Below are 27,601 nucleotides of genomic sequence, written 5' to 3' on the forward strand. Positions count from 1 at the left end.
TTGTTCACTTGTCTGTTCTTTGTAAATGGTGTATGGTCCTTTATGCTCATAGATATTGATTTAATACTGTAATATCTTTTTTACTGTACCTTGTTTGCTGTTATTAAAATCCATTTCTGTCATTTGCATCTCTTCTACTTTCTTGATTTTTAAAAATTATTTCTTTTGGCACGTAAATTTACAATCTTGGGTTAAGTATTGTGCAAAATATACCTTGCATTCTAAAAAGATTCACCTTGGCACTAAATTAACTTTCTCAGATGGTCGTAGTTTTGAGACCAACTACACATACAGGTCAGAGTTAAGGTCAGAAGATAAGATTGAGTGGACAAATGAGAGGCTTCCTTCACACAAGCTGTGGCTGGTTGCCAGCTGCTCTGTTTATTGGTCTTTTGCACCTTTACATGTTCTACACCTTTCAGCATCTGTGTTTATGATGTTTAGATTATGTAATTTACTTTGCTTCCTTCCACATTTTTCTTGTACTTGGTCATTTCCTCATGCTGAGAAATCCTTAATGACACCAGTAGGTCTGCGAGCATGGTCCTTTTGGTAGAATATTTAACCTTTGTTCAATGTCTCTTTGCTGTACCCTGGCTACACCACTTCATGGAATTCCAGGGAACTGAACTACAGTATAAAGTTCCTTTCTTTACCCATATACGTTAATAATTGGCTGTTATATAAAGATATGTTATGCCGTCTCATTAAAGAAATTTTTACCATCCTGCAGTAACTCATTTCAATTTCATATTAAGAATTAAACAGTACTTTTGAACATGGAAAACATTACTGTATTTCGCTAAGACCAAACGCTATGGTTGTTATGGGAATTTAAGCTACTGTGTTTAGTGTGGTGAATAAAACAAAATATATTTTTATCCATAGAACATTTTCCTTTGTAATAAAGGAGTAACTGTAAAACTTGGAGACTTTGGAATTGCACGAATGTTGAACAAGTAAGTTTCCATTAACTAAAACCATTAGAGCATGGGCTTTTGAGCAAATTAACTGGTAAGATTGCCATTATGTTATCAGGAATGAAGGACTACATGTTATGAGAAGCATTTGGAAAGGTCAGGAGTACTATTTGAAAAGAAAAGATTAAAACATGACCCAATATGATTTTTCAGAATGATGTGTCAATAATTTTAAAAGTACAAATGCGAGCCTTAGGGACAAAATGCCCTTGGTAACACCCAAGCCTCTTACCTCTGTTGCTCCTCCACCTTCCCCATCTCCATCTCTACAACCACCCCCTATCTCCACCTACTCAGTGATCTCCACTCCACCTACACACATTTAAGTCTGGGGAACCATGGCCAAACATCCTGCAGATCCAGAGAAATATCAGCGGAGGCCACTGCTCTCAGTGGGGCTGCAAGTACTGGTTATCTCAGAGGTGGGATGGCAGTCCTAGTGGGGCTTAATTGATTGGGAGGTCCAACAGTGTGCAGGGAGGTGCCTGACTATCTCAGGATTTTAAAAAAATATTCATTTATGGGATCTAGGTGTTGCTGGCCAGCCAACATTTATTGCCCGTCCTTAGTTGCCCTTGAGAAGGTGGTGGTGAGCTGCCTTCTTGAACTGCTGCAGTCCACCTGCTGTAGGTTGACCCACAAAATCAATGGGGTGAGAATTCCAGGATTTTGAACCAGCAACCGAGAAGGAAACGGCAATATATAGAGGAACCTCAATTATCCAGTATTCAATTGTCTGAATTTAAGATTATCCAAACAAGATTGCAAGGTCCCAATGCTTGGCTAAGCTAGGTTATCTGGCATTTGATTATCCAGCATTCACTTAACTGAACAAAATACCCCCCACCAAATCCTTCGGAAAATCAAGGTTCCTCTGTATTTCCAAGTCATGATGGTGCATGGTTAGGAGGGGAAATTGAAAGTGATAGTGTTCCCATATACCTGCTGCCCTTGTCTTTTTAAACAGAAGTGGAATTTGCTTTGGGAGATGGCCTCTGAGGATCTTTGGTGAATTTCTGCAGTGTATCTTATAGATGCTACTGCTGCTACTGAGTGTTGGTGATAGAGGGAGTGGTTACTTGTAGCAATCAAGTGGGCTGTTTTGTCCAGCATCTTGAGTGTTATTGGGGCTGCACTCATCCAGGCAAGTGGGGAGTCTTTCATCATATTTGTGACGTGTGTCTTGTAGGTGGTGGACAGGCTTTGGGGAGTCAGGAAGTGAGTTACTCACCACACTATTCCTAGCCTCTGACCTGCTAGTGTATTGTGTGGGACCTCCCAGAAGAAGCAGCACAAGATTTGAACTGGATCTGTAACAATGGATGATAACCATGTTGCACTCATAAATTGCATTGAGTGTCTGTAAAATAGAAGCTTTTAAACAAATGGCTCATAATAGACTCTTTTTACATCATGGAGAAACTGAGGACTGCAGATGCTGGAGATCAGAGCTGAAAATGTGTTGCTGGAAAAGCGCAGCAGGTCAGGCAGCATCCAAGGAGCAGGAGAATCGACGTTTCAGGCATGAGCCCTTCTTCAGGAATCATGCCCGAAACGTCGATTCACCTGCTCCTTGGATGCTGCCTGACCTACTGCGCTTTTCCAGCAACACATTTTCAGCTCTTTTTACATCATAATTGTCAGTATCAACAAGGAAATGTTGCTAAGCTACAGACTATTCTGTTACCTGGCTACATTTTTATGATAGTCTATTGCAATATCCAGTAATCTATCCTAATATTTCTTATTGTTCTCATTATGATTTATTCTGCTGCAAAGTTAGTTCTATTATAAGATCATATCATGCATAGCTTCTGCAAATTTTGCAAAGCTATCATATTGATTAGGATTTTATGGGGTGTTGGGTTCCCTACACCTTGGACACACATATAAATACATTGCTTCCTCGTGGTGATCGTGACACTAAAATTGATTGTTCCCCATTTGTCATATGATTTTATATCCACATTTAGGAGTTTCAGTTTATGAAGACTTGTCTTTAGACTGAGACCTCCTTAGAACTCTGTTGCTCATTAAAACCGAATACAAATAAAAATTAAAATAGTAAACTGAGATATATCAGGCTCTAAGCTTAATGTTAGATTATTTTCCACATGTGCTTCTTTCTCCAAATCTAAGAACCTTTTCCCACATTATGCTATTTAAGTCCCATGTGGAGCAGCACTGGATCATCATCATCATGTTTTTAGATTACTCACAGTGTGGAAACAGGCCCGTCGGCCCAACAAGTCCACACCGACCCTCCGAAGAGCAATCCACCCAGACCCATTCCCATACACCTAACACTACGGGCAATTTAGCATGGCCAATTCACCTGGCCTGCACATCTTTAGACTGTGGGAGGAAACCCACGCAGACCCGGGGAGAATGTGCAAACTCCACACAGACAGTTGCTCAAGGCGGGATTTGAACCCAGGTCTCTGGCGCTGTGAGGCAGCAGTGCTAACCACTGTGCCACTGTGCCACCCTAAAGGCCTCACACGCCTGGACTTAGTGTATTGATGAATTCCTCTCCTCGGTGCTGCTCCTGATCTTTTCAAAACCCCAATTAGCGCCATCTTTTGAAAACTTTAGCCACAATACGCCTTTCCCCTCCAATATCCCTGATCATGGTACTATGTCTCCAATCCATGCCCATCTTGATCACAGTTATTTGTTTAAGGATAGAATTTAATGGTCCCTCCATTAAATGGAGATTTCATTCAGAGGTGGGAGCTGAAAATCCCATTATCTTCCTGACTCCTGCAGTTCAAACTCCAGGTATGATTTGGAGATGCCGGTGTTGGACTGGGGTGTACAAAGTTAAAAATCACACAACACCAGATTATAGTCCAACAGGTTTAATTGGGAGCACACTAGCTTTCGGAGCGACGCTCCTTCATCAGGTGATTGTGGAGGGCTCGATCGTAACACAGAATTTATAGCAAAAATTTGCAGTGTGATGGAACTGAAATTATACATTGAAAGATTGATTGTCTGTTAAGCCTTTCATCTATTAGAATACAGTGATAGTTTCACTTCTTTCATGTGTAAATCACAAAACCTTTTTTTTAAAAGTTGCATTCTTGGGTTAGCTGTTAACAATGGTGATAGCTAGACAATATGTTAAAGATGTTAGCCCCCTGTGTTCTCTGTCTATGCCATGATGTTTAGATTGATTCTAATCTAAAAAGTGAGATAACAGAGTGTTACATAAATTCATGCAGTTTTTGAGCTCAGAGTTCTACACGAATGTATGCAGTTTTTGAGCAAAGTGCAATGTAACTCTGCAAGTACAAATTCACCCCACAAAATATATGTGTGCATGTGGGTCTTTGTCTGTCTGTCTGACTGGAGTGGGGGTTGTGAGTGTGAGAAAGAGTGGGAGACTGGACGCCTGCTAGCAGAGCGCTTTAGGGAACATCTCTGGGACACCCGCACCAATCAACCACACCGCCCTGTGGCCTAACAATTCAACTCCCCCTCCCACTCTGCCAAGTACATGGAGGTCCTGGGCCTCCTTCACCGCCGCTCCCTCACTACCCGACGCCTGGAGGAAGAACGCCTCATCTTCCACCTCGGAACACTTCAACCCCAGGGCATCAATGTGGACTTCAACAGTTTCCTCATTTCCCCTTCCCCCACCTTACCCCAGTTCCAAACTTCCAGCTCAGCACTGTCCCCATGACTTGTCCTACCTGCCTATCTTACTTTCCACCTATCCACTCACCCTCCCCTCGCCCCCAACCTATCACTTTCATCCCCTCCCCCACTCACCTATTGTACTCTATGCTACTTTCTCCTCACCCCCACCCTCCTCTCTTTTATCTCTCCACCCTTCAGGCACTCTGCCTGTATTCCTGATGAAAGGTTTTTGCCCGAAATGTCGATTTTACTGCTCCTCAGATGCTGCCTGAACTGCTGTGCTTTTCCAGCACCACTAATCCAGAGCCTGTAAATAACCATCATCTCTCAGGGGCAGAAGTTTTCACTGTTCTTTGGGTTGGATTCCATGAGTGGCCACATATATCTGGATAAGTAGCAGAATCACATCAGCTCTCCTGGATCTGTGTGGTTAAGTTGCCACTGCTTTTCAGGCCAGAGATTATGTTCGCTGCCACAACTATTAAATTATTTCCCAATCTCGCTGATTTTTCTTTATTTCCATAATCAGGTTTTGAGTAAGTTTTGGTGTTGTTTTAGAATATAAGGACCAGGAGTAGGAGTAAATAATTCAGCCCCACAGGTCCACTATGCCATTTGATGAGATGATGGCTGACATCATCTCAGTCTCATCTCCACTTTCCTGTCTGCTCCCCATAACCCTTTAACTCATTTCCAATTAAAAACCTGTCTGTCCCCTCATGACTTTTATTCAGCGTCCCAAAGTCTGCTGCACTCTGGAGTAATGAATCTGCGAGGTTCATGGGAGTAATTCCTCCTTATTGCTATTTTAAATCTGCCACCTTTTAGCCGAAGACTATGATCTCATTTTAGACTGCCTCACAAGGGGAAACATCTGCTCTGCATCTATTTTGTTAACCTATTTTAGCATCTTAAATACCTCAATTAGACCTCCAATCGTCCTTCTAAACTTGAGTGACTATAAGCCTAAACTGCTCAATCTCTCTTCATTATACAATCCTTTAATTAATGGAATTAATCTAGTAAACCTTCTCTGAACTATCTTCAATGCAATTACCTCCTTCCTCAAGTTAGGGACCAAAGCTGTACACAGTACTCTACATACAGTCTCACCAATTCTTTGCACAATTGCAACAACACTTCCCGACTGTTCTAGTTCTTTAGTAGAGTGGTCAACTCGTCAAGAGCTTAATCATAGCAAATGAAAAAAAGCCCAGGAATAAGTAAAACGTGTGTATTTTCTTTTTAATTTCTCTTACTATTGCAAAGTTTACTTCCAGTGGACGTGGACCAACGAGATCTGAAGTTATTATACGTCCTTCTATTGGGGGGTAACTATTCAGTCAGATGTGTGTCAAATAAATCTGGTCATTATTCAAAAATATTATGTGTGTTTTAAATCAAATAAAATGCAAACTACTTCAAAATAATGTTTCAGTCTTAAGAGACATACAATATGTTAAAATGCAACCAGAGTTCAGAACAGTTTAGAAAATGTCAAGTCATTTAGCTTGCATCTTATAATTATGTTGCTTTTTTTGTTATTTTAGTTTGCTTTTCTCTTCTATTCTTCTAGTACCATGGACCTAGCACATACATGTATAGGAACACCATACTATTTGTCCCCTGAGATATGTGCAAACCAACCATACAATAACAAAACGTAAGTGTAAGTTTGCTTTAAACAGCCCATTGCATTTTTTTAGTGCTTTGTAGCACAACCCATGTTTTATGTCTAATTTTGGTTGGGTACACATTCACTTAAACCCAGTCACTCAAGACTAAGAAAATGCCTATACAGCATTGTAGGCTTCAACAGTTATAGGCTTGAGAGAGAAGCAATTCATATTTAGTGCTATCTTACTGCATATGACTGACATTTACATTTAAATGGTCTTCAGCAAGTAATAATAATCAATGACATTAATTTGGATGGCAGTGTGTGCTATGGGGAGGATGCTAAGAAGCTGCAGGATGACTTGGACAGGCTGGCTGAGTGGGCAGATAAATGTCAAATGCAATTTAATGTGGACAGATGTGAGGTTATCCACTTTGGTCTCAAAAACAGGAAGGCAGATTATTATCTGCATAGGGGCAGATTAGGAAAAGGTGAGTTGAAACAAGACCTGGATGTTATGGTGGAACAGTCGCTGAAGGTTGGCATGCAGGTGCAGCAGATGATGAGGACAGCTTATGACATGCTGGCCCCCATAGAGAGAGGATTTGAGTATAGGAGTAGGGATATCTTGCTGCAGGTCCGTTATACAGGACCTTGGCGAGGCCACGCCATGCGTATTGTGTGCAGTTTTGGCCTCCTATTCTGAGGAAGAATATTTTTACTATTGAGTGAGTCCATCAAGGATTCATCAGACTGATTCACAGGATGGCAGGACCAACTTGAAGAAAGACTGATCGAATGGGCTTGTATTCACTGGAATTTAGAAGAATAAGAGGGGCAGATTGCACAGAAACATTGAAAATCCTGATGGACGAGACAGGCTGGATGCGGGTAAAATGGTTCTGATGTAGGGAAAGTCCAGAACTAGGGGTCATGGTCTAAGAATAGAGGGTTAAACCATTCAGAACTGAAATGAGGAAGAATCTCTTCACTCAGTGTTGTGAACCTGTAGAATTCTCTACCACAGAAAGCTGTTGGGGCGAGTTCACTAGATATATTCAAGAGGGAGCTGGAAGTGGCCCTTGTGGCTAAGGGGATCAAGAGTACGGGGAGAAAGCGAGAGTGGGGTCCTGAGATTGTGTGATCAGCCATATCATTTTGAATGGTGGTGCATGCTCAAAGGGCTGAATGGCCTGTTCCTGCACTATTTTCTGTGTTTCTATGTTTCTATCTGAATTTCTTTGACTGGAGGCAGCAATCTCCAACTGTGTTGATGCTTCAAAGAGAGCATGGAGACCATTCCATCAAGCAGGAAAATGGGGAGTGGGGTCCACCAGGATGGAGCCTCAGATGATAGCCCTGACAGCCATCTCGAGTTGCCCTTGAACTGAGTGGCTTGCTAGCCATCAGAGGACAGTTAAGAGTCAACCACATTGCATATGAATCTGTAGTCACATGGAGACCAGACCAGATAAGCATTGCGGGTTTCTTTCCTTAAAGGACATTAGTGAAGCAAATGTTTTTTTTAATTTCATGGTCACCATTACTGAAACAAGTTTTCAGTTCCAGATTTTCAGTCATTTGAATTTAAATGTCACCATCTGCCCACACTGGAGTTTGAACCCATGTGCCCAGAATATTAATTTGTGAGTATTGGTCTGTGACATTACAACCATCCTATTGTCTTCTTTTAATCTAGTCAGAAAATTATTTTTGGTGTTAAAAGGTGCTCTTGTGTTAGAAGGTTGCAATGTAAAAAAGCATTTCAGTTTGCTGAGTCATTTTGAATACAATATTTTGCCTTGAAACTTGTCACAAAGTGCAACTGTAAAGATAATGAGTCACTTAAATCCTCTCCTTCTGTTAAGTGTTTGATTCTTCATATAGCATGAATTTAAGTAGAACTTTCTTAGTTTTGGGCATAATCATCAGAGTATAGGCAGTAGCTGTAGTATTAGTTTGCAAAGATGATACAATGTCTTTTAAATACTTCTTGTCTTTTTGACTAATGGTAAAGCATATTTAAACAAAATATGTTTTAAAGAGAGACACAATTTCAACTATAAGCTGAGCAGTGTTTTCACCCAACTTTGTGTTTGCTTGTTTTGAAATGTGTATGTAAGTCAAGCTTTGTGAAAATCTTTGTAATAATTCATAATTATGTTCAACTCTATTAAAAAAGAGGAAAAGGAAAATATTATAGAGGAGAAGAATGAGGTATGAGATATTAGACTAGAAAGGATCAAGGTTAGTTACAAACAGGTGTTATCAATTATACAAGGAATGAACGTAGACAAGTCCCCTGGGCCGGATGGGATTTATCTGAGGATTCTCTGGGAAGCTAGGGAGGAGATAGCAGAGCCTATGGCTTTGATATTTGAGTTGTTATTGTCTACAGGTTTAATACCAGAGGACTGGAGGATTGCAAATGTTGTGCCCTTGTTCAAGAAGGGCAGTAGAGATGACCCAGGTAATTATAGACCAGTGAGCCTTACTTCTGTTGTAGGAAAGGTTTTAGAAAGGATTATAAGAGATAAGATTTATAATCATCTAGCAAGCAACAATTTGATTTCAGATAGTCAACATGGTTTCGTCAAGGGCAGGCTATGTCTCACAAACCTCATTGAGTTTTTTGAGAAGGTGACCAAACATGTACATTGGGTAGGGCAGTTGACGTGGTATACATGGACTTCAGTAAAGCCTTTGATAAGGTTCCACATGGTAGGCTGTTGGAGAAAATGCAGAGGCAGGGAATTGAGGGTGATTTAGCAGTTTGGATTAGAAACTGGCTTTCTGAAAGAAGGCAGCGAGTGGTGGTTGATGGAAAATATTCAGCCTGGAGTCCGTTTACTAGTGGTGTGCCACAAAGATCTGTTTTGGGACCACTGCTGTTTGTCATTTTTATAAATGACTTAGACGTAGGCATAAGTGAATGGATTAGTAAATTTGCAGATGACACTAAAGTCGGTGGAGTAGTGGACAGTGTGGAAGAATGTTACAGGTTGCAGGGAGACTTGAATAAACTGCAGAATTGGGCTGAAAGGTGGCAAATGAAGTTCAGTGCAGCTAAATGTGAGGTGATGCACTTTGGGAAGAATAACAGGAAGGCAGAGTACTGGGTCAATGGAAAGATTCTTGGTAGTATGGATCTGCAGAGGGATCTTGGAGTCCATGTACATAGATCCCTGAAAGTTGCCACCCAGGTGGATAGTGCTGTTAAGAAGGCATATGGTGTGTTAGGTTTCATTCATAGAGAGATTGAGTTCTGGAGCCGCAATATCATGCTGCAACTATACAAAATGCTGGTGCGGCCACACTTGGAACATTGTGTATAGTTCTGGTCGGAGAAACCTGAGGACTGCAGATGCTGGAGATCAGAGCTGAAAAATGTGTTGCTGGAAAAGCGTAGTAGGTCAGGCAGCATCAAAGGAGCAGGAGAATCAACGTTTCGGGCAGATTCCTGAAGAAGGGCTTATGCCCGAAACGTCGATTCTCCTGCTCCTTTGATGCTGCCTGACCTGCTGCGCTTTTCCAGCAACACATTTTACAGTACAGTTCTGGGCCCCATATTTCGTGAAGGATGTGGAAGCATTGGAAAGGTGCAGAGGAGATTTACCAGAATGTTGCCTGGTCTGGAGGGAAGATCTTATGAAGAAAGGCTGAGAGAGTTGAATCTGTTCTCATTGGCAAGAAGGCTCAGAGGGGATTTGATAGAGAGATACAAGATGATCAGAGGATTAGATAGGGTAGACAGTGAAAGTCTTTTTCCTAAGATGATGACGTCAGCGTGTACAAGGGGGCATAACTACAAATTGAGGCGTGATTGATTTAAGACATGTCAGAGGTAGGTTATTTACGCAGAGAGTGGTAAGGGCGTGGAATGCCCTGCCTGCTAATGTATTCAACTCAGCCACATTAGGGAGATTTAAACAATCCTTAGATAAGCACATGGGTGATTTTGGGATAGTGTAGGGGGACGTGCTAAGAATAGTTCACAGGTCAGCGCAACATCGAGGGCCGAAAGGCCTGTTCTGTGCTGTATTGTTCTATTTTCTATGTACTATAATTTAATCACAACAATTTATGCCTCAATATTATTGTTTGCCTTCATGTACATATAATCATTTTATATTTTTAGTGATATTTGGTCTCTCGGATGTGTCCTGTATGAGTTAGCCACTCTGAATCATCCAGTAAGTATAGTAATTATCAGACATAATAGCAAGGGTACATATAGAGCATTTTAGTGTTCTAGAAAACTAACTTACACCATAAATTCAAGAATAAGGGTGTTAATATCTGTCAATATAAGCAATTATGTGAGACATTGACGTATTACTCACTTAAGTGAGACAAGGAACTGTTTTAAATAATTAGACTTTACCCAAGTTGTACAAGTTACATAAAAGGGGATAACTGCTGGAATTTGGGGCAAAGGTATATGGTACATTTGCAAGTTTATATGCACTGGAGTAAATTTCTACATAGGTTCTCTCCTATATCTTTGGAAGAGTTGAAATAGTAAAGCTTGAAAAATGATCAAGTGAGTATGATGAGTGAACCCTTGGATATTTACTTCTTATCTCATTGCACTGTACAAAGATGTTCCAGGTTTTGGAGTAAGCCAGGGTGCATTTGTTTGCAGCTTGTGAATCTTATACATTTATTTAATTGTGCTTATTGTATAGGCGGCAAGGTCAATTACATTGAGGGATCATCTCCAACTTTTTCCTTTTTTTAAAAATTCATTCACGGGATGAAGCTTTCAGTAGCTAGGCCAACATGTATTGCCTATCCCTAATTGTCCAGATGGCAGTTAAGAATAAACCAGTTTGCTATGGATCAGGAGTCACATATAGGCTAGACCAGGTAAGGATGGCAAGTTCCTTCTCGAAAGGGCTTTGACTTGCAATATAAAGGCTATCCTGCTCTTTTGTGTGGTATTGCCAGCATGAGTGCAAATAATTTGCTGCTTAAAACTGATTAGTATCCTACCTAATACAGCCCAATTCTAGAAGCATACATATGAGGCTGCCACAATCTGTAGACGATGGATAAGTCTAAACAAGGTATCAACATGGCAGACTACAAGGGTTAATAAATTCCAGGTGTGGCCTCACCAATTCCCTGCAAACCTGCAGCAAGACATCCTTGTTCCTGTACTCAAATCCTCTCCAGATGAAGGCAAACATGAGCTCCCAGACCTCATTACAGCCTTTGTTTGCCTTCAGCAAAAAAAATGAATTCCCTGGGTGGAGTCATAACCAGCACAAAGGACGATGGTAGTGCTCATTAGGGCCAATTATGTCAGTCCCAGGATATTGCTGCAGAAGTTCCTTATGATGGAGGTCAAGGTCTTACTATCTATTGCTGACTCATGAATGACCTCATCTCCAATTTAAGGTTAAAGTTAGGGATATTCTCCAATAATTCCATGGTGTTTGATACTGTTCACAACTGCTTAGATGTTGAAGTAATCCATGCCAGCATGCAGTATGACCCAGATAACAGCCCCAACAGGCCTGGGGTGAAAAGTGGAAACACCCATACCAAAAAGGTGCCAGGCAATGACCAACTCCAATAAGAGAGAAATTAATAATTTCCCGAACTGTATAAACATGGCTGAATCACCCACCATCAAACTCCTGGAGGGATGAGGTGGTCACCGTTGACCAGAACCCAAATTGGTCCAGCCAATAAATACACAAATATTAAAAGCAGGTCAGACACTGGATATTCTACATTGAGCACTTATCTTCTGATTATGGAAAGTTATTCTACCCTCCTCAAAGTACAATTCAGGGGTGTGAGGGAGTGATCTCCAATTGGCAACTCTCCAACTACACTCAAGAAGCTTGACATCATGTCACTTGCTTCAATAGCACTTTGCCGATCACCTCTGTCTCAAATGCACCATGGCAGTAATATATACCATCTGCAAGATACACTGCAGCAACTCAGTGAAGCTTATTCCACAGCATCTCCCATGCTTACAACATCTAGTACCTAGCAAGGCAAGAGCACCAGCTGCAGGGGAAGACTGCACATATTTTATACACCATCCTGACTAGGAAATATACCACTGTTCCTTCGTCATTGTTGGATCAAACTCCAGGAATTCGATATGCAATGAAACTGTTGGAATAACTGCATGAGGACTGCAACAATTCAATTAGGTAGATTACTGCCATATTCTCATGGGCAGTTAGGAATGGGAAAATTATGCTGGCCTTGTTGAAGTCACCTTTAAACCGCTAAAAGCATGAAATAAAACTGCAGAAACCTTGGCTTTAACAGTGCTACCCACATTCCTGAAAATGAATAAAAGTAGACTCATTTGGATCATATGGCTCTTGTGGCAAAGAATTTGGATTTGAAATTTATCAGCCCAGTGAACAACAGATTTACTGCAGGGTTTGAATTTGTGAATTGGTAGATGCAATCTCACTAAAAATAAAATCCTTAGGTTGAATGTTTGAGAGGAGGTTGTAGTCCTGCTTTAGAGCTGAAAATGTGAGGTGATCCTGTTCCAACAGGCATTCGAACCGTGATGTGGTATTTTTCTGTTGTGAGCCAATTAACAGGGTCAATGCGGCTCACTACCAAGAGCTGCCAATTCAGTCACAGGGCTGGCAGCTCAACAACTGTCTCAGTGCCACTGATTGAAGTTATCCAGTTATGAAGCTGCTTCACCAAGTATAGGGCACTTCATGCTGAGGTGCCAGCAAAGAGGAAAGAGTTTTCTGGCCGATAGCATTGGGGCAATTTGGATGAGCCCCATCCTAAACTGGTGGACAGCACAGTTGTTTCCTTGCTTGGGCCTGGGAATGGCCCTGTCTTCCCACCAAGGAAGGCTATTATCTCCTCTGACTTTAACCCCCCTCATCCCCTGTCCCAGTTGTGATGCGAAACTGTGCTGCTGAGGTTTCTGCCATTGGCAATATGCTTGGGCAACAGGAAGATATCAAATTTCCATTCCACTGCTTGCGCCATTTTTTCAGTCCTCTGCCATCCCTCCCAGAATGTTTAAAAGCTGGCATTGTTTTTTTTTCTGTTTAGTTGTGGCTTCTCGGTGTAAGTGAGAATTAAAGTAAATGTAATTTCAGAATCATTGTTACAAAGAAAATAAAATGCCAAAAGCTTGGAATATTGAGGTTAATTATACATTAATCACTTTATTGTGAAAATAATTTCATTGATTTTTTTTTCAGTTTGAAGGCAATAATTTGCATCAGTTAGTGGTGAGGATCTGTAGAGGTCGCTATGCCCCAGTAAATTCCAGATACACCTACGACTTGAGGATGTTATTAGCCCAGCTGTTTAAAGTAAACCCCCGTGATCGACCATCCATCAATTCAATTTTAAGGAAGAAGTTCTTGGAAAAGCGTATTAGAAAATACCTCAGCCCTGAGGTACGTTTTGGTTCTTCCAAATTTTATTTGGAGTATAAATTATTTGCAGCAGATTTGCATTAAGTTTTACCTAATACATGTTAATGAGTAAGAACTTTAATGAAAAATTGGGAGGTCCATAATCAGTGACATAACATACATGATATTTTATTGGAAAATATATTTAACATCTGGCTAAGTGTTATTATCTGCATCTTCAGAATAATTAGTTTTCAAACTAGAACTTTTGCAGCAATTGGAGGATTTAATTATTTAAAAACCTCCTATGAAAGAAATAATATAGTGATTCAAATCTTGATCCTGATCTTCATGGTTTTTGATATTTTTCTGCCTGTTAAATAAATAATATTGTCCATGTTTGCATATTTCTAAACAAAAATGCAGCTAATAAAGGAAGAATTTAGCCACACAGTCATTCATAGGAAGAAGTCGCCTGCGTCAAGATTTACATCAGCCAGCTCACAATCAGGTTAGAACAAAGCTGATCTTAATGTTATACAAGGTGGCTGTATGAGTTAGCTAATACCCCACTATTGCCCCTTTTAAAGGAAGCGAAAGGTCATTGAGAGTAATTTTGACTTTGTGCATGACCAAATAAGAAAAAAACTTTGTTTGACATCATATGCGCGAGTGTTTCCTTCTCACAAATCTAAGAATTAAGAATCAAAATTTTCACCAGGTACTTTGGTCATCTGGGATTTCTTGTAGATCAACAAAGTATCTTCACTAATTTTTTGAATTTTTGATCTTTACATGCAAGCTCCAACAATACAGAAAGCTAAATATGAGATGAAGCAGCTACCAAGACCACTAATAAATAAAAAGCCACCACCAGATCATTATGAATGGAAAGCATTAGCAGTGGTCAACAGACCGAATATGAAGGTGCGATATAGTATAAGGAATATTTCTTTTCTGACCACTAGCATTGCTGAGTGTATTAATTGTCAGAAAGTATATTGCTGAAAAATCAGATGTGTGGCTGAAGCTTTTTATCCTGTGGTCGTCTGGTTAAATGCAAGAAGGTCAAATTTCACGCAATTTAACTACAGGTGATTGGTTGACAAATCAACACTGGCATTGACATGGAGAAAATGGTGGAGCTCTATGTGCTCCCTAAGCACCTGGTAATTCAAACAAGGTGCAAAGCCTGAAAGGATCACATCTTTGCAGAAAATGGGACTCATAGGGATATGCATTGCTTCTAGAGTTGACTTGCGAACCAAATGGCATTCTTTTCTGTTGCAATAATTTGAAATTTGGCATTCTTGTATTTGTCCTGATGAGTGCAAGATGAAAATGTCGGCAGCATGTAACTTTCCAGTGATATACAGAATATCAACCAACTGTTTATCAGAAATTACCAGTCTTTCAGACAGAATGTGTAGAACACAGGATGGTGTGGTAGAATTATCTGCAGGAATTTCCAAAGCACATTAGCTGCTTAAAATCCATATCTATTTTTGTGGATTAACACAGAAAGGTCTTTCTCTCCTCCTAAATCTCCAGTAGATATTAACTAATACTGTGTGTCAGTTTTTCTCAGTTGGCTGCTCTCTTGACTCTTGGTCAAAAAGTTGTGGATTCAAGCCACTACTTGAAGTTTTGACAATATTAATTGAGTTATGTCCAGTGCATTGCTAATGGAGGTCTGTGCTCCATTAAAATCCTGTGTTGCGACACAGAGTAAAGCCCCCCTCCCCCCGCTAATTTAAACAAGCAACACAAGATTTACCCCATGCTGTAATCTATGAAAATCCAAGAGGCAAAGAACTATCCCAAAAGTCACTATTTAAAGTAAAAATTAACAACTTTATATCTTAAATTCTAACAGAGAATAACTAACTAACAAATATTTACAACTCATTTATCTAAACCTATATTTTACCTTCCCCTCTACAATACTGGTCCGATAAAACCTCTGTTTAAAATTTACAGAAAGATTCAAATTTCAAAACCAGCCAGCTGTCAAATCTTCTCTTTGTATCTTCCTCTGTAAATTTGCTCTCCAGGCCATTCTCGATGTTTTTTTTCTGTGCAAACTCCTTCTCCAGATAGGTACCTCTCAGAGAGTTCACTCTACATCTGTTGGTCTTTTGGGAGGTTTCCCTCAACTGTTCAGTTTTTTTTTCCGGTTTCATACCCCCAAAACATTGGATCTTTTCATTGGTTTTAATATCATCAAAATACCAAATTCAAACTAGATTAGAGTTTGGTATCTTGGGGCATAATTTAAATTGTTTGGCCGAATTTGAATTTGATTTTGTCTCACAGCAACCCAGTCAGTGCTAGCTATTCTGACCAAACATTACATTGTTACCTTGTTCCGGACTCTCTGTGCCTCTCTAAGTCCTTGCTAACTTTCAATTCTCTTAAACATACAGTACCCCTTACACCTTCATAACACCTGGCAGATGCTAATACTGGACAAGGCAGAGTGAAACTGTTTTGATGGACCCTAACCTTTTTTATTAATAACCACAAGGTCAATAACTGAATATTTTCAAGAAAGTGCCAGTGAATTTGGAGTGTAAACATTTTGTTAAACACAAAAAATGTGCTTCTGCTTCTAAACTGTCTGTCTCTCTCACGTGTGTGCACACACACATTCACACATACAGACCCTCTGACTCAATTCTAGATTTTTATGAGTCTCTGTATATTCTTGTCACTAGGCAACAGCACAGGTTTACCCTATGTTTTTTTGATGCACTGAAATTACTAACTCCGATGTCTTCACTTCAATGGATATAAAACCCCATTAAAAATATACATAATTAAACAGCCCTCCAGACCTATGGGCATGAAGTGGATAAGAACAATTTTTAAAAATAAAATCAAAACTATATATCCCTCCTTATTAGCCCACAAAATACAAAATATAACTTAACTTTATAATTGTACATCACCCCAACACTTGCCCACCAGAGTAAAATGATGAGATGCTCTTTAGAGATATTTATATCTTTGTTTACAATCTCCTTTTATCATGATTTATGTTTACTAATGTAGATTTTACTGTAGCAATAACAATGTACTTGAATCAAATATACAAGGACTTTGCAAAAAAACATATGCTACACAAGTCCATTTTGATCATTGCTTTCCTCAAATTTACTCTTGATAAAGCATCTACTATAATAATGTTTGTCTTTTGCTGCTACACGAATCATTTTTAAATTGTACAATTGTAACATTAATCTCTTGTAAGGTAATCTCAGGTTTTTGCTATGAAACTTTGCTAGGAAAGTTGCAAACATGAAGAAAGAAGCGGAAAATAAATAGAGTAATTTAGATCTATGTGAATGCATAAAGTATAGTTATTAAGATTACCAAGTGGATTTATAAAGGGTCTGATTCCATGCTGTACATCTCTCTGACTTTATGATGTAGTGGCTATAACAGAGATATGCCTCAAGAAGGACAAGATTGTGTGTTAAATATTTTTCAATACAAGGTGGTCAGATAAGATAAGGAAAAGAAAAAAATGGAAGATAGATGGTGCTTCAGCTAAGGACTGTGTAGTAGTGCTGCAGAAATAGGATGTCTCAGAGACTCAAAGAACAGAATCGATTTGGCTAGAAATTTGGAACTGAAAGTACAATTATGTTGTTTGATTTATTCAATAAATCAGCAACTAGTGGAATGGCTGTAGAGGAACAAATCAGCCAGGAAGTGCAAAGATTACAGAAGTGCAAAGATTATAGATTAGTTATAACTGAAAATGTGTTCAGGAAAATCTTCTGCAGCAGTACCTGACCAATCCAACAACATGAGAGTCACTGCGAGACCTGGTTCTTGGGAATGAGATGGACCAAGTAGATCAAGTGTCAGTGGGAGATCATATAGTGATAGTGATTATTGTATCATAATGTTTAGGATGACAGTGGAAAATGACAAAGATCATTCCAAAGTAAGAATAATTAACTCGGTGAAGCTGACTTCAATGGAACAAAAACAGTTCTGGGTTGAATAACTGAAACCAAAACTTGGTGGGAAAAAACAGTAGCTAATCAATGGGCTGCATTCAAAAAGGTGGTTCAGACACAGTCAAGGTATATTACTTTAAAAGAAAATGTAGAGCAAACAAACCAAGAGCTCCTGAGATGAAAAATGAGATAGAGATTAAGATTAAGAAGGAAAATTGTGTCAGGTTGAAAATGTAACTGAGAACCAGAGAGGAATATATAAGGTGCAGAAGAGAGACGAGAGAAACAAATAAGAGTAGCAGAGAGGGATTATAAAAAAAAGAGTAGCAACCAACATAAAAAGGAATCCTAAAGCTTTCTACAAGCACATAAACAATAAATGATTGAGAAATGGAACAGTGTGGCCAGTGAGGGACCAGAAGGGGGATTTATACATGGATGTACGAGCCATGTCTGAGGTGTTAAATAAATACTTTGCATCAGCCACAACTAAGAAAGAAGATGATCTCCAGACCATGGCGGCTCAGGATGCAACTCAATCCCTAGATAGATTTAACATTGAAAAGGAGGAGGTTTTGAGCAAACTGTTGATATAGTACTGGGACTGGATGAAATGCAGTCAAAAACAATGAAAGAAGTTAGAGTGGAGATTGCAAACGCACAGATGGTAATCTTTCAATCTTCCCTAGACTCAGAGATGATGCCACAGAACAGGAGAATTGCAACATATAACACCCTTGTTCCAAAGAGTTCATAAGAATAAACTTACCATAAGGATAAAATGATTAACTTCAGTAGTAGGGAAACCACTTGAATAAACTTTTTAGTATAGACTTAATAGTCACGTGGAAATATCTAAGTTAATTAGGAAAAGACAGCATGGATTTAAGGGAAGATTATGCATAACGTACTTACTGAAGTTCTTGAAGAGGTCACAGAGTTGATGAGGTAATGCTGTTGATATGGTGTACATGGGCATCGAAAAGACATTTGATACAATGCCACACAAAAAAAGAAAAGTTACAGCTTATATATAACTTGGTTTTGGGTTGGTATTGGGATGCTTTCTTTTTCTGATGTACGTTAACAATCTTGATCTATTGGAATATTGGAGGCAGTTTACAAGTTTGCAATGATCTGACATTGGAAGCATAGTAAAATTTAAGGAGGAAAGTGTAAAATTACAAAAAGGATTTGATAAGTTAGTGGACAGGGCACACAAGCATCAGATGATGTTCCATGTGAAGAAGTGTGATGAAGGAGCAGCACTTCATACGCTCCTGATTTTGAATAAACCTGTTGGACTATAACCTAGGGTGTTGTGTGACTTCTGACAATGGAGATCGTGCAGAAGATGTTAATTGAAAATGGCTCCAGAGAGGAGACACTTTAGTTTTGAAGATAGATTGGAGAAATTGAGATAGATTTCCTTGGAGAGGAGGAGGATGAGAAGATATTTCATCAGTGTTTGCAAAATCATGAGCAGGTGTTGGAATTGTCAGGGAAAAACTGTTCCTTCTCATAAAAGAATTGAGAACAAGATGGCAAGATAATTTGCAAAAGAAGCAAATACGATGTGAGAAAACACAGCAGAGAGTTAGGTTCTGGAATGCAATGCCTGGATGTGGATTGGGTGACTGTGTGAACAGAAACAATGGGCAGAGTCTTCCAGCCTGAATGACATGGGCAATGGTGAGTCAGTTGAGAAAGATGGTGAAATTAGAGCAAGGAGATTCTCAACATCGAGAAAAGTAAATCTGATTCTGCAGTAAGTTTTGAATGGTGAGACAAGAATCTCAGTGGAGAGCAGTGTCAGGCTTGTTTGCATGATATTAGTATCTCATCTTGCCTCATTGAGCTCATTAATAGAAATTAGATGACCACAATTTGTGACATCAAAGTCAGAGTGAGTATCTGGCAGCTCCAGGTAGCTGTTCACTCATCTGGGCTTCTATCTTGGACAACACTCATCAATATCTCAGGTTATACTCCATGGGCAGCGACTGCCCCCTACTCATTTCCATCCATAGTGGATGGCATTGAACACACACTGGGTCTACCCTCATGGTCCATGTCTGATCTACTTGTCATACAGTCCCCCAATTAAATGCTGCACCTTGGAGCTGACCAGCACCTTTCCCTATCACATTGCTGGGAGAGTCATGTAGCCATCTCATGGATTGGATAATGAACATCTCAAGTCTCCTTGCTTGCTCTATCAATGTTCACTCACACTGAACCTACTTGGATACTCATAGCATTTTCACTTTACTGTAACTTCTTGAACTTAAAGGCACACATAACTTCTGTAATGTCTGCTGTTTTGTGCAGACACAAAGCCAGGAAACTTGTCATGGCTGTCAGTGAAATAACTCCACAAAGGTCAGTATCCCATCATCAACTCACCCTTTATTTACATGTGGAGAGTCCTTGACACTGATCAAGCTCCCTCAGAGCCAGCTCTCAAAGGGAACAGGATGCCTGACTTTCTGTTAGCCATATTAACAACCCCAATCAGAGAACTCATATTCTTTGAGTTCACCTGGTTGACTTCATTACAATCATTACCGTCAGCAGTGATCAGTTAGGGAGGTGGACATGTTGCTGTATGGCACAGTGCTACATGGTCAGGAGTTCTATGTCACTGCAGTCCACTCACAGCCCTGCAGGTCTAATGCAATCAGTCAGAGGATATGTGGTAGGTCAGTCAGGAGTTGCAACAAGTTCAGGGGTCCTGTCATTTATTAGTTGGGCCTGTCAGTCCAATTTGGTCATTGGTGAGCCATGGCCAGTCCTGAAGATCAGCTCAATGAATGTCAAGGGGTATTATTGAGGTCTACTATTTTGGTAGAAAAGTTGGGGAAGTCTATTGTAAGAATTGGAGGCAGGGTACTGGGATACAGAGTGGACAGTATTGTGAAGGGGGTAATTCAACATATATGGATGGGAATGATAGGGCATTGGAGGTCATTGATTACACTGGGTTGGGGGTCATTGATGTCACAACCATCCTGCCTTATTATGATGGAAACATATTATTTACATCACTTTTAGTTTCTAGTCTTTCTCCCTTATTATTTTGACTTGCTTGTTTATTCCCTCATACCTTTCTCAACCATGGATTGTTTATTCCTCTGACTTCCTTATTGATTTCCATACAGTCATTTTCCCACATATAACTGTCAAGGTGAGATACCGTAGGTACCTAGCAGAACTGCTGCTTCTTGGATCTTTGGTACTTAATGCTTTTCTAAATAAATCTTAAAGGTTAACATAAAACTGATTTGGAATCTTTGCATAATTATGATTTCCCACATAATCTCAAACTATTTTATTCAATTTCTGTAATCAGTAATCTGTAATCTGTAATCACTGTAATCAATACCTTCGAGTATTTCTTTTTCTCTTGCAAAATCTACAAATGTCTGTGTGAGTTTATTTCTTATAGTCTGAAACATTAACTGATAAGTTTCAGGAATGAACTTATTAGCATTGAGTATTGCCCTTTGAACCACGCCATAGTCTGGAGATTGCTCCTCTGGCAGACTAATGTATGCAATTGTACAAATCAGGACACTTTGTAACATTAAGATCCAAACATCTTTTGGCCAGTTTGACTTCAGAGCCAACTTTTCTAATGAGGTGAAAAATATTCATCTACAAATATAGGCTCGAAGCAAAGATTTTCATTTAAATCAAACTCTTCTGAAATCAGGATTACCCTTTAAACTGTGCTCTCTTCTTCCTTCACTCTGTGTTTTTCTTTTGTCAAGTCATATGTCTAATTTCTCTCTCTCACTGTGGAGTTCAAGTCTTTTGTATTTCTCTTTTTTCTCTCATATGCCAACTTCATCTTTTTTTTCTATTACTCTTTGATTTCTTTTCTCTCCAGTTCAAGGTATTTTCATTTAAAACTGCATCTTAGCTAATTTGAGCTGTGACATCTTAATTCTAGGTTTCTCTCCTTTTAATTCTAAATGCTGGGTAATCACTTTAATCATGAACCCCTTTCAAGACTCTGCTCTTATTTCTGTCTTCAAATCATCTACTAATTCCTGAATCATAGAATGAAGCTTTATTGCTGGAACAGCACAGCAGGTCAGGCAGCATCCAGGGAACAGGAGATTCGACGTTTCGGGCACAGGCCCTTCTTCAGGCCCTTCCTCATTCCTGAAGAAGGGCCTGTGCCCGAAACGTCGAATCTCCTGTTCCCTGGATGCTGCCTGACCTGCTGTGCTGTTCCAGCAATAAAGTTTCAACTTTGATCTCCAGCATCTGCAGACCTCACTTTCTCCTGAATCATAGAATCCCTACAGCGAGAGAGCAGGCCATTCTGCCCATTGAGTCCACACTGATCCACCGAACAGCATCTCACCCAGATCCACCCCCCACCTCACCCTGTCCCTATAACCCTGCATTTCCCATGGTTAATCTGCCTAGCCAGCACATCCATGGTTAATTTGAGCAACTTAGTATAGCCAATCCATCTAACCTGCGCATCTTTGGACTGTGGGTAGAAATCCACACAGCCACAGGGAAAACATGCAAATTCCACATGGACAGTCACCCAAGGGTGGAATCAAATCCAGATCCCAGGTGCTGTGAGGCAGCACTGCTAACCGCTGGGACATGGTGCCTCAGGGTTTAGATTCGGTAAGAGATTTCAAATAATCCATTTTATACTCCTAGCAAAGTCTTAAAACAAACAAAGCTATTTTAAAATTCCAGCTCATGTAATATAGTTCACAGCAGCTCCTGTTCTGATGCCCAATAACTCCACCTACCCATTTCTTTAAGGATTCAAGGATCTCTCTTAAGTGTAAGGATTCTTGATTCCAGATGGTGCCGCACTGTGTTACAATCTCAGTTGATGTTAATACTGGACCAGTCAGATACCAGAATAAACTTTGCATGATTGACACTAACCTTGACTTTTATGTGTACATAAAAATACAAAAGATTACAAAAGATATATTACAGCTAAAGTTACAGCACCTGTCAGATATATCATCCTTTGGAACAGATGTTAACCTTTGGATGTAACTGTGTTCTGATAAATTCAAGCAATAAAATAAATCACAGATGTTAGTTGAATGTTTACATATCCATGCCATTATCCTGGTTAACATTCCAAACTAATATGATCAAATCATTCATTTCATTGCTATGTATGGATCATGGTGGAGGCAAAATGGTTGCTATGATAGACAAGAACAGTTTTACACTTCAATGAAAATTCATTGTATGTGATATTTAGTTTTTTCACTCCTGTTTGAGAACATTACATCCAAAAGGACACTTTGTTATGTGTTCTCTGGGGTGTGGGGTATTATCCATGCTCTTACCATCATAATAAAACAAAAACTTCATCATAGTCTGTTTCAGATGGAAGTTCAACAAAGATTATTTCCTGCCATTGAGAAATGGGTAATTTTAGTTGTTTCAGATCTGTCTATATACTGAACATGGAATACAGACATCACTTAAAAATAAAATCCATGATAACAGTTTCCAATTTTATAAAATACTTTCTTTAGCAAATTAGCAATCAGTTGGCTGCAGCGCCCAGGATCGAAGGCCGGTATGAACACTATCATGGTTATCTAGATCACATGGAGAGAAGACCAAACGACCTCATACCTCCACCTGTGCCTCATTATAACAACCAAATTGAAGATTACAGACAGAAAGTGAATCATGATCTACTCCATTGGTAATCATCTGAATTCTATTCCTATTGTATTCATAAAAAAAGTGCCAGTGTTTTTGTCGATTAATACTATACTGCATTTTGGAAGCAAACATTTTTAATATTAGTTTTTATATATTAGACACCAGTTGCATACAACTGTCAATTATAAATATAGATGTATAAATGTTTTGATCATTTTCAGCAGATTCCTAATGGAGATAAGTTTGCCAACATTTTCACAAAATAATTGGTCTCAGTCCATTTGATTAATGCTAGGGAGAAACTTGCTTTGAAGCTAACATCTGGGTTCAGAAATGTCCCTCAGAGTTTTAGCTCCCTGTCTTTGGGAAATGAGTAACTCAGGGAGTTGGTAGTGGTGGGTAAGAAGCATTGTTATACCATTCAGTGAAGTGTGGCCTGGTACTTTGACTTTTATTATACATCATACTAATTTCAGTGAAGAATATTTGTAGAGGGAAACAATACACAGTTTGTGACAAAATTAATTTGATTAACGTTGAAATGAAGATAATGTTATTTTATTGAGGTTAGAGAGAGCAAGTAACAATGAAGACCAGTACCTGTGTGAAACCTTAGTAAACATCATTGTTTATTTCAGGCCATATGCTGTGCATGAAGAATACATTCAGAGAAAATTGGAAGCACAAGAATATAAGATAAAAGCAGAAAAACAACTGGTCAGTGGCTGCATTGAAAGTTTAATCATAATCAAGTTGTCTTTGTTTATACTATTTAATCAAAAGAATTTTTGTCACCTGGGTTTGTTGTATATGTTCCACAGGGAATACGTCCTCGCTCATCAGACCATTATGAATATACTCCAACTCCAGATATACAGGCTAGACAAAGTGCTAAGCAGCAAGCTAGGAAAAAAGGAGCAGCAGATGAGGTAAATTACTTGATGCTTTAAAACAGATTTACTTTAGCTAAAGACGGAGTAAAGCAGAGAATTATTTTATCGTTCTTTCATGAGGTGTAAGCATCACTGGCTGGTTGGACATTTATTGCCCATCTCTAATTGCCCTTCAGAAGGCAATGGTGACCTGGCCTGCTTGAATTCCTGCAGTCTTGAGAGTGTAGGGACATGCACAGCGATGTTAGGAGGGAAATTCCAGGATTTTGACTCAACAGCCCTGGCATTCCTCAAACCCAGATATTAGACTTTACTATCCTTCCAATACCATTTCAAGGCTCGAGCTACCAGCAGTAGATGTAAGACCAGTCAGAGATGGCTTTTCTTCTCACCATTGCCAATTCACCATTTTTGGTGACTTAGTCTTATCCTGAGTCAAGCTGGAATCCAGTCATAATATTTAATATTTTGAAGAGTCAAAATCATTTAACTTAATTTACATTTTCAGAAAGGACATAGTCTGCTCACCCAATCTGAAAATATATCTTTTGCACCTAAATGAGAAGAGATGTTTTTGCAAAACATTAACTTTTTTGTTTGCTAGGAATATTGTCAGCGACTGAAGGAAATAAGGCAGCAATATCAGCATGAAGTGAAAGAAATTAAGGGAAAAATGGAAATAAAAGAGGTATGACAGAAATGGAACTAGTTGGACATACACAACATTGATGTGACACTTTCTAATTATTGTAGAGATCATGGTCAACCATAGAGCACTAGCTTAATGACATAAACTGAAATGCCAATATATTGTGTCACAGGATAGTAAGACACAAGTTAGTGCCCGTGATCCTAATCACATCATTGATTCTAATTAGTGTAACTTTTTGGATATTTTGTAATTGACCAGTACAGAGACATTATTCTACACCTCTGAGGCTGATGGGACTTAAGCCCAGGCTTCCTGGTCCAAAATAGGGACACTGCAATTGCACCACAAGAGCGTCTTGAAGTAATTTTGTTTTCTGCCTTTACACATGGGTTACAGCTGTTATCCAGCCACATTTACATTTATAGTATTACTATTGAGCAACACTCAAACTGGCCAGATTTCAGAAGCAGGGCTTGAATATACGGAGGAGAAAGTGAGGTCTGCAGATGCTGGAGATCAGAGCTGAAAATGTGTTGCTGGAAAAGCGCAGCAGGTCAGGCAGCATCCAGGGAACAGGAGAATCGACGTTTCGGGCATAAGCCCTTCTTCAGGAATGAAGAAAGTTTGTCCAGCAGGCTAAGATAAAAGGTAGGGAGGAGGGACTTGGGAGAGGGGCGTCGGAAATGTGATAGGTGGAAAGAGGTCAAGGTGAGGGTGATAGGTCAGACTGGGGTGGGGGCGGAGAGGTCAGGAAGAAGATTGCAGGTTAGGAAGGCGGTGCTGAATTCGATGGATTTAACTGAGACAAGGTGGGGGGAGGGGGAATGAGGAAACTGGTGAAATCCGAGTTCATCCCTTGTGGTTGGAGGGTTCGTAGGCAGAAGATGAGGCGTTCTTCCTCCAACCGTCGTTTTGTTGTGGTCTGGCGATGGAGGAGTCCAAAGACCTGCATATCCTTGGTGGAGTGGGAGGGGGAGTTAAAGTGTTGAGCCACAGGGTGGTTGGGTTGGTTGGTCCGGGTGTCCCAGAGGTGTTCTCTGAAACGCTCCGCAAGTAGGCGGCCTGTCTCCCCAATATAGAGGAGGCCACATCGGGTGCAGAGGATGCAATAGATGATGTGTGTGGAGGTGCAGGTGAATCTGTGGCGGATATGGAAGTTTCCTTTGGGGCCTTGGAGGGAGGTTAGGGGGGAGGTGTGGGCACAAGTCTTGCATTTCCTGCGGTTGCAGGGAAAGGTGCCGGGAGTGGAGGTTGGGTTGGTGGGGGGTATGGATCTGACGAGGGAGTCACGGAGGGAGTGGTCTTTACGGAATGCTGATAGGGGAGGGGAGGGAAATATATCCTTGGTGGTGGGGTCCGTTTGATTTTTTTTTTAGATTACTTACAGTGTGGAAACAGGCCCTTCGGCCCAACAAGTCCACACCGCCCCGCCGAAGCGCAACCCACCCATACCCTTACATTTACCCCTTACCTAACACTACGGGCAATTTAGCATGGCCAATTCACCTAACCTGCACATCTTTTGGACTGTGGGAGGAAACCGGAGCACCCGGAGGAAACCCACGCAGACACGGGGAGAACGTGCAAACTCCACACAGTCAGTCGTCTGAGGCGGGAATTGAACCCGGGTCTCTGACGCTGTGAGGCAGCAGTGCTAACCACTGTGCCACCGTGCCGCCCATGAGGTTTGGAGGTGGCGGAAATGACGGCGGATGATGCGCTGTACATGGAGATTGGTGGGGTGGTAGGTGAGGACCAGCGGGGTTCTGTCCTGTTCACAAATGATGAACTCGGATTTCAGCAGTTTCCTCATTCCCCCTCCCCCCACCTTGTCTCAGTTAAATCCATCGAATTCAGCACCGGCTTCCTAACCTGCAATCTTCTTCCTGACCTCTCCGCCCCACCCTAGTCTGACCTATCGCCCTCACCTTGACCTCTTTCCACCTATCACATTTCTGACGCCCCTCCCCCAAGTCCCTCCTCCCTACCTTTTATCTTGAATATACGGGTCTGATTCTGAGTGAATAGATAGAAAATTGGAAATTCAAATGGACAGTTTCTTTCCAATTGAAATCCTGTGAGAAAGCCCCTAACAGCCAGAAAATTTCAAGTGTTCTGACCCAGTTAAGCTTAATAGTTCCTCAGGAAAGGACTAAAAACTTAGTCTATCGCTATTAAAATGAACCTTTGAACAATCAGTGACACCCAACCAATCCCCTATCTCATGACCCCTGACTTAGATGACCAGACACCCCAGCATGCCAGACTTACTCCTTTCCCAGACCGGACCCCATTGCCCCAACATACCCCCAAACCCGGGCTATACACGACACCTTACCCCCTTCTGGCCTGACACTCTGGATCTGAAGCCCACCACCCAGACAACTATCAATCACTGACAACCCCTAGCCTGACCTCCCATGACCTCTGGCATACTAGCCCATTACCCATCTGGCACAGCTTTCATTCTGTTCCCAGCCTAATACAACCAAACAAGCTCTCATCAAACAGAACTGGCACCCTCAACTCCAAATATCTTACTGCAAGACCAGTCTCTGGTCTCTCCCACCAGTGTCCAGGCCCAAACTGACAGTGCACATTCTGGTGCCCTCCCATCAGACCGCTCCCACCCTGACTCCTCACCTGGCCTGATGCCCTCCCCCCCCCCCCGACATTGGCCCACCCCTCAGGACTTGACATCATTCCATCCCCCACCATTCCCATCCCAAACAACATCCACCCACCTGCTGACCATCCCCCACTCCCAAACCCACTTCACCCTGCCTACCCAACCCCCAC

The 27,601-nt window shown here is 40.5% G+C and overlaps 1 protein-coding gene across 4 annotated transcripts in view; it reads left to right on the top strand.

Moving 5' to 3' along the window:
* nek5 (NIMA related kinase 5) overlaps positions 1-27,601 on the top strand; it is a 96,565-nt gene that overhangs the window by 27,024 nt on the left and 41,940 nt on the right. For 2 of the 4 annotated variants that reach the window (XM_043692147.2, XM_087988302.1), the window contains exons 6-15: positions 889-959; positions 6,202-6,288; positions 10,382-10,436; positions 13,455-13,655; positions 14,040-14,124; positions 14,416-14,540; positions 23,122-23,297; positions 23,896-23,974; positions 24,079-24,186; positions 24,755-24,838. In XM_043692147.2, coding sequence (XP_043548082.2) covers positions 889-959; positions 6,202-6,288; positions 10,382-10,436; positions 13,455-13,655; positions 14,040-14,124; positions 14,416-14,540; positions 23,122-23,297; positions 23,896-23,974; positions 24,079-24,186; positions 24,755-24,838 — 1,071 coding nt within the window. The remainder of the gene's footprint in view (positions 1-888; positions 960-6,201; positions 6,289-10,381; positions 10,437-13,454; positions 13,656-14,039; positions 14,125-14,415; positions 14,541-23,121; positions 23,298-23,895; positions 23,975-24,078; positions 24,187-24,754; positions 24,839-27,601) is intronic. The other 2 variants (XM_043692148.2, XM_043692149.2) reach the window with 2 other exon arrangements.

Source organism: Chiloscyllium plagiosum, unplaced genomic scaffold (assembly GCF_037043375.1).
Source record: "Chiloscyllium plagiosum isolate Xiang-an unplaced genomic scaffold, Cpla_swu_hap1 HiC_scaffold_6, whole genome shotgun sequence".
NCBI lineage: Eukaryota > Metazoa > Chordata > Chondrichthyes > Orectolobiformes > Hemiscylliidae > Chiloscyllium > Chiloscyllium plagiosum.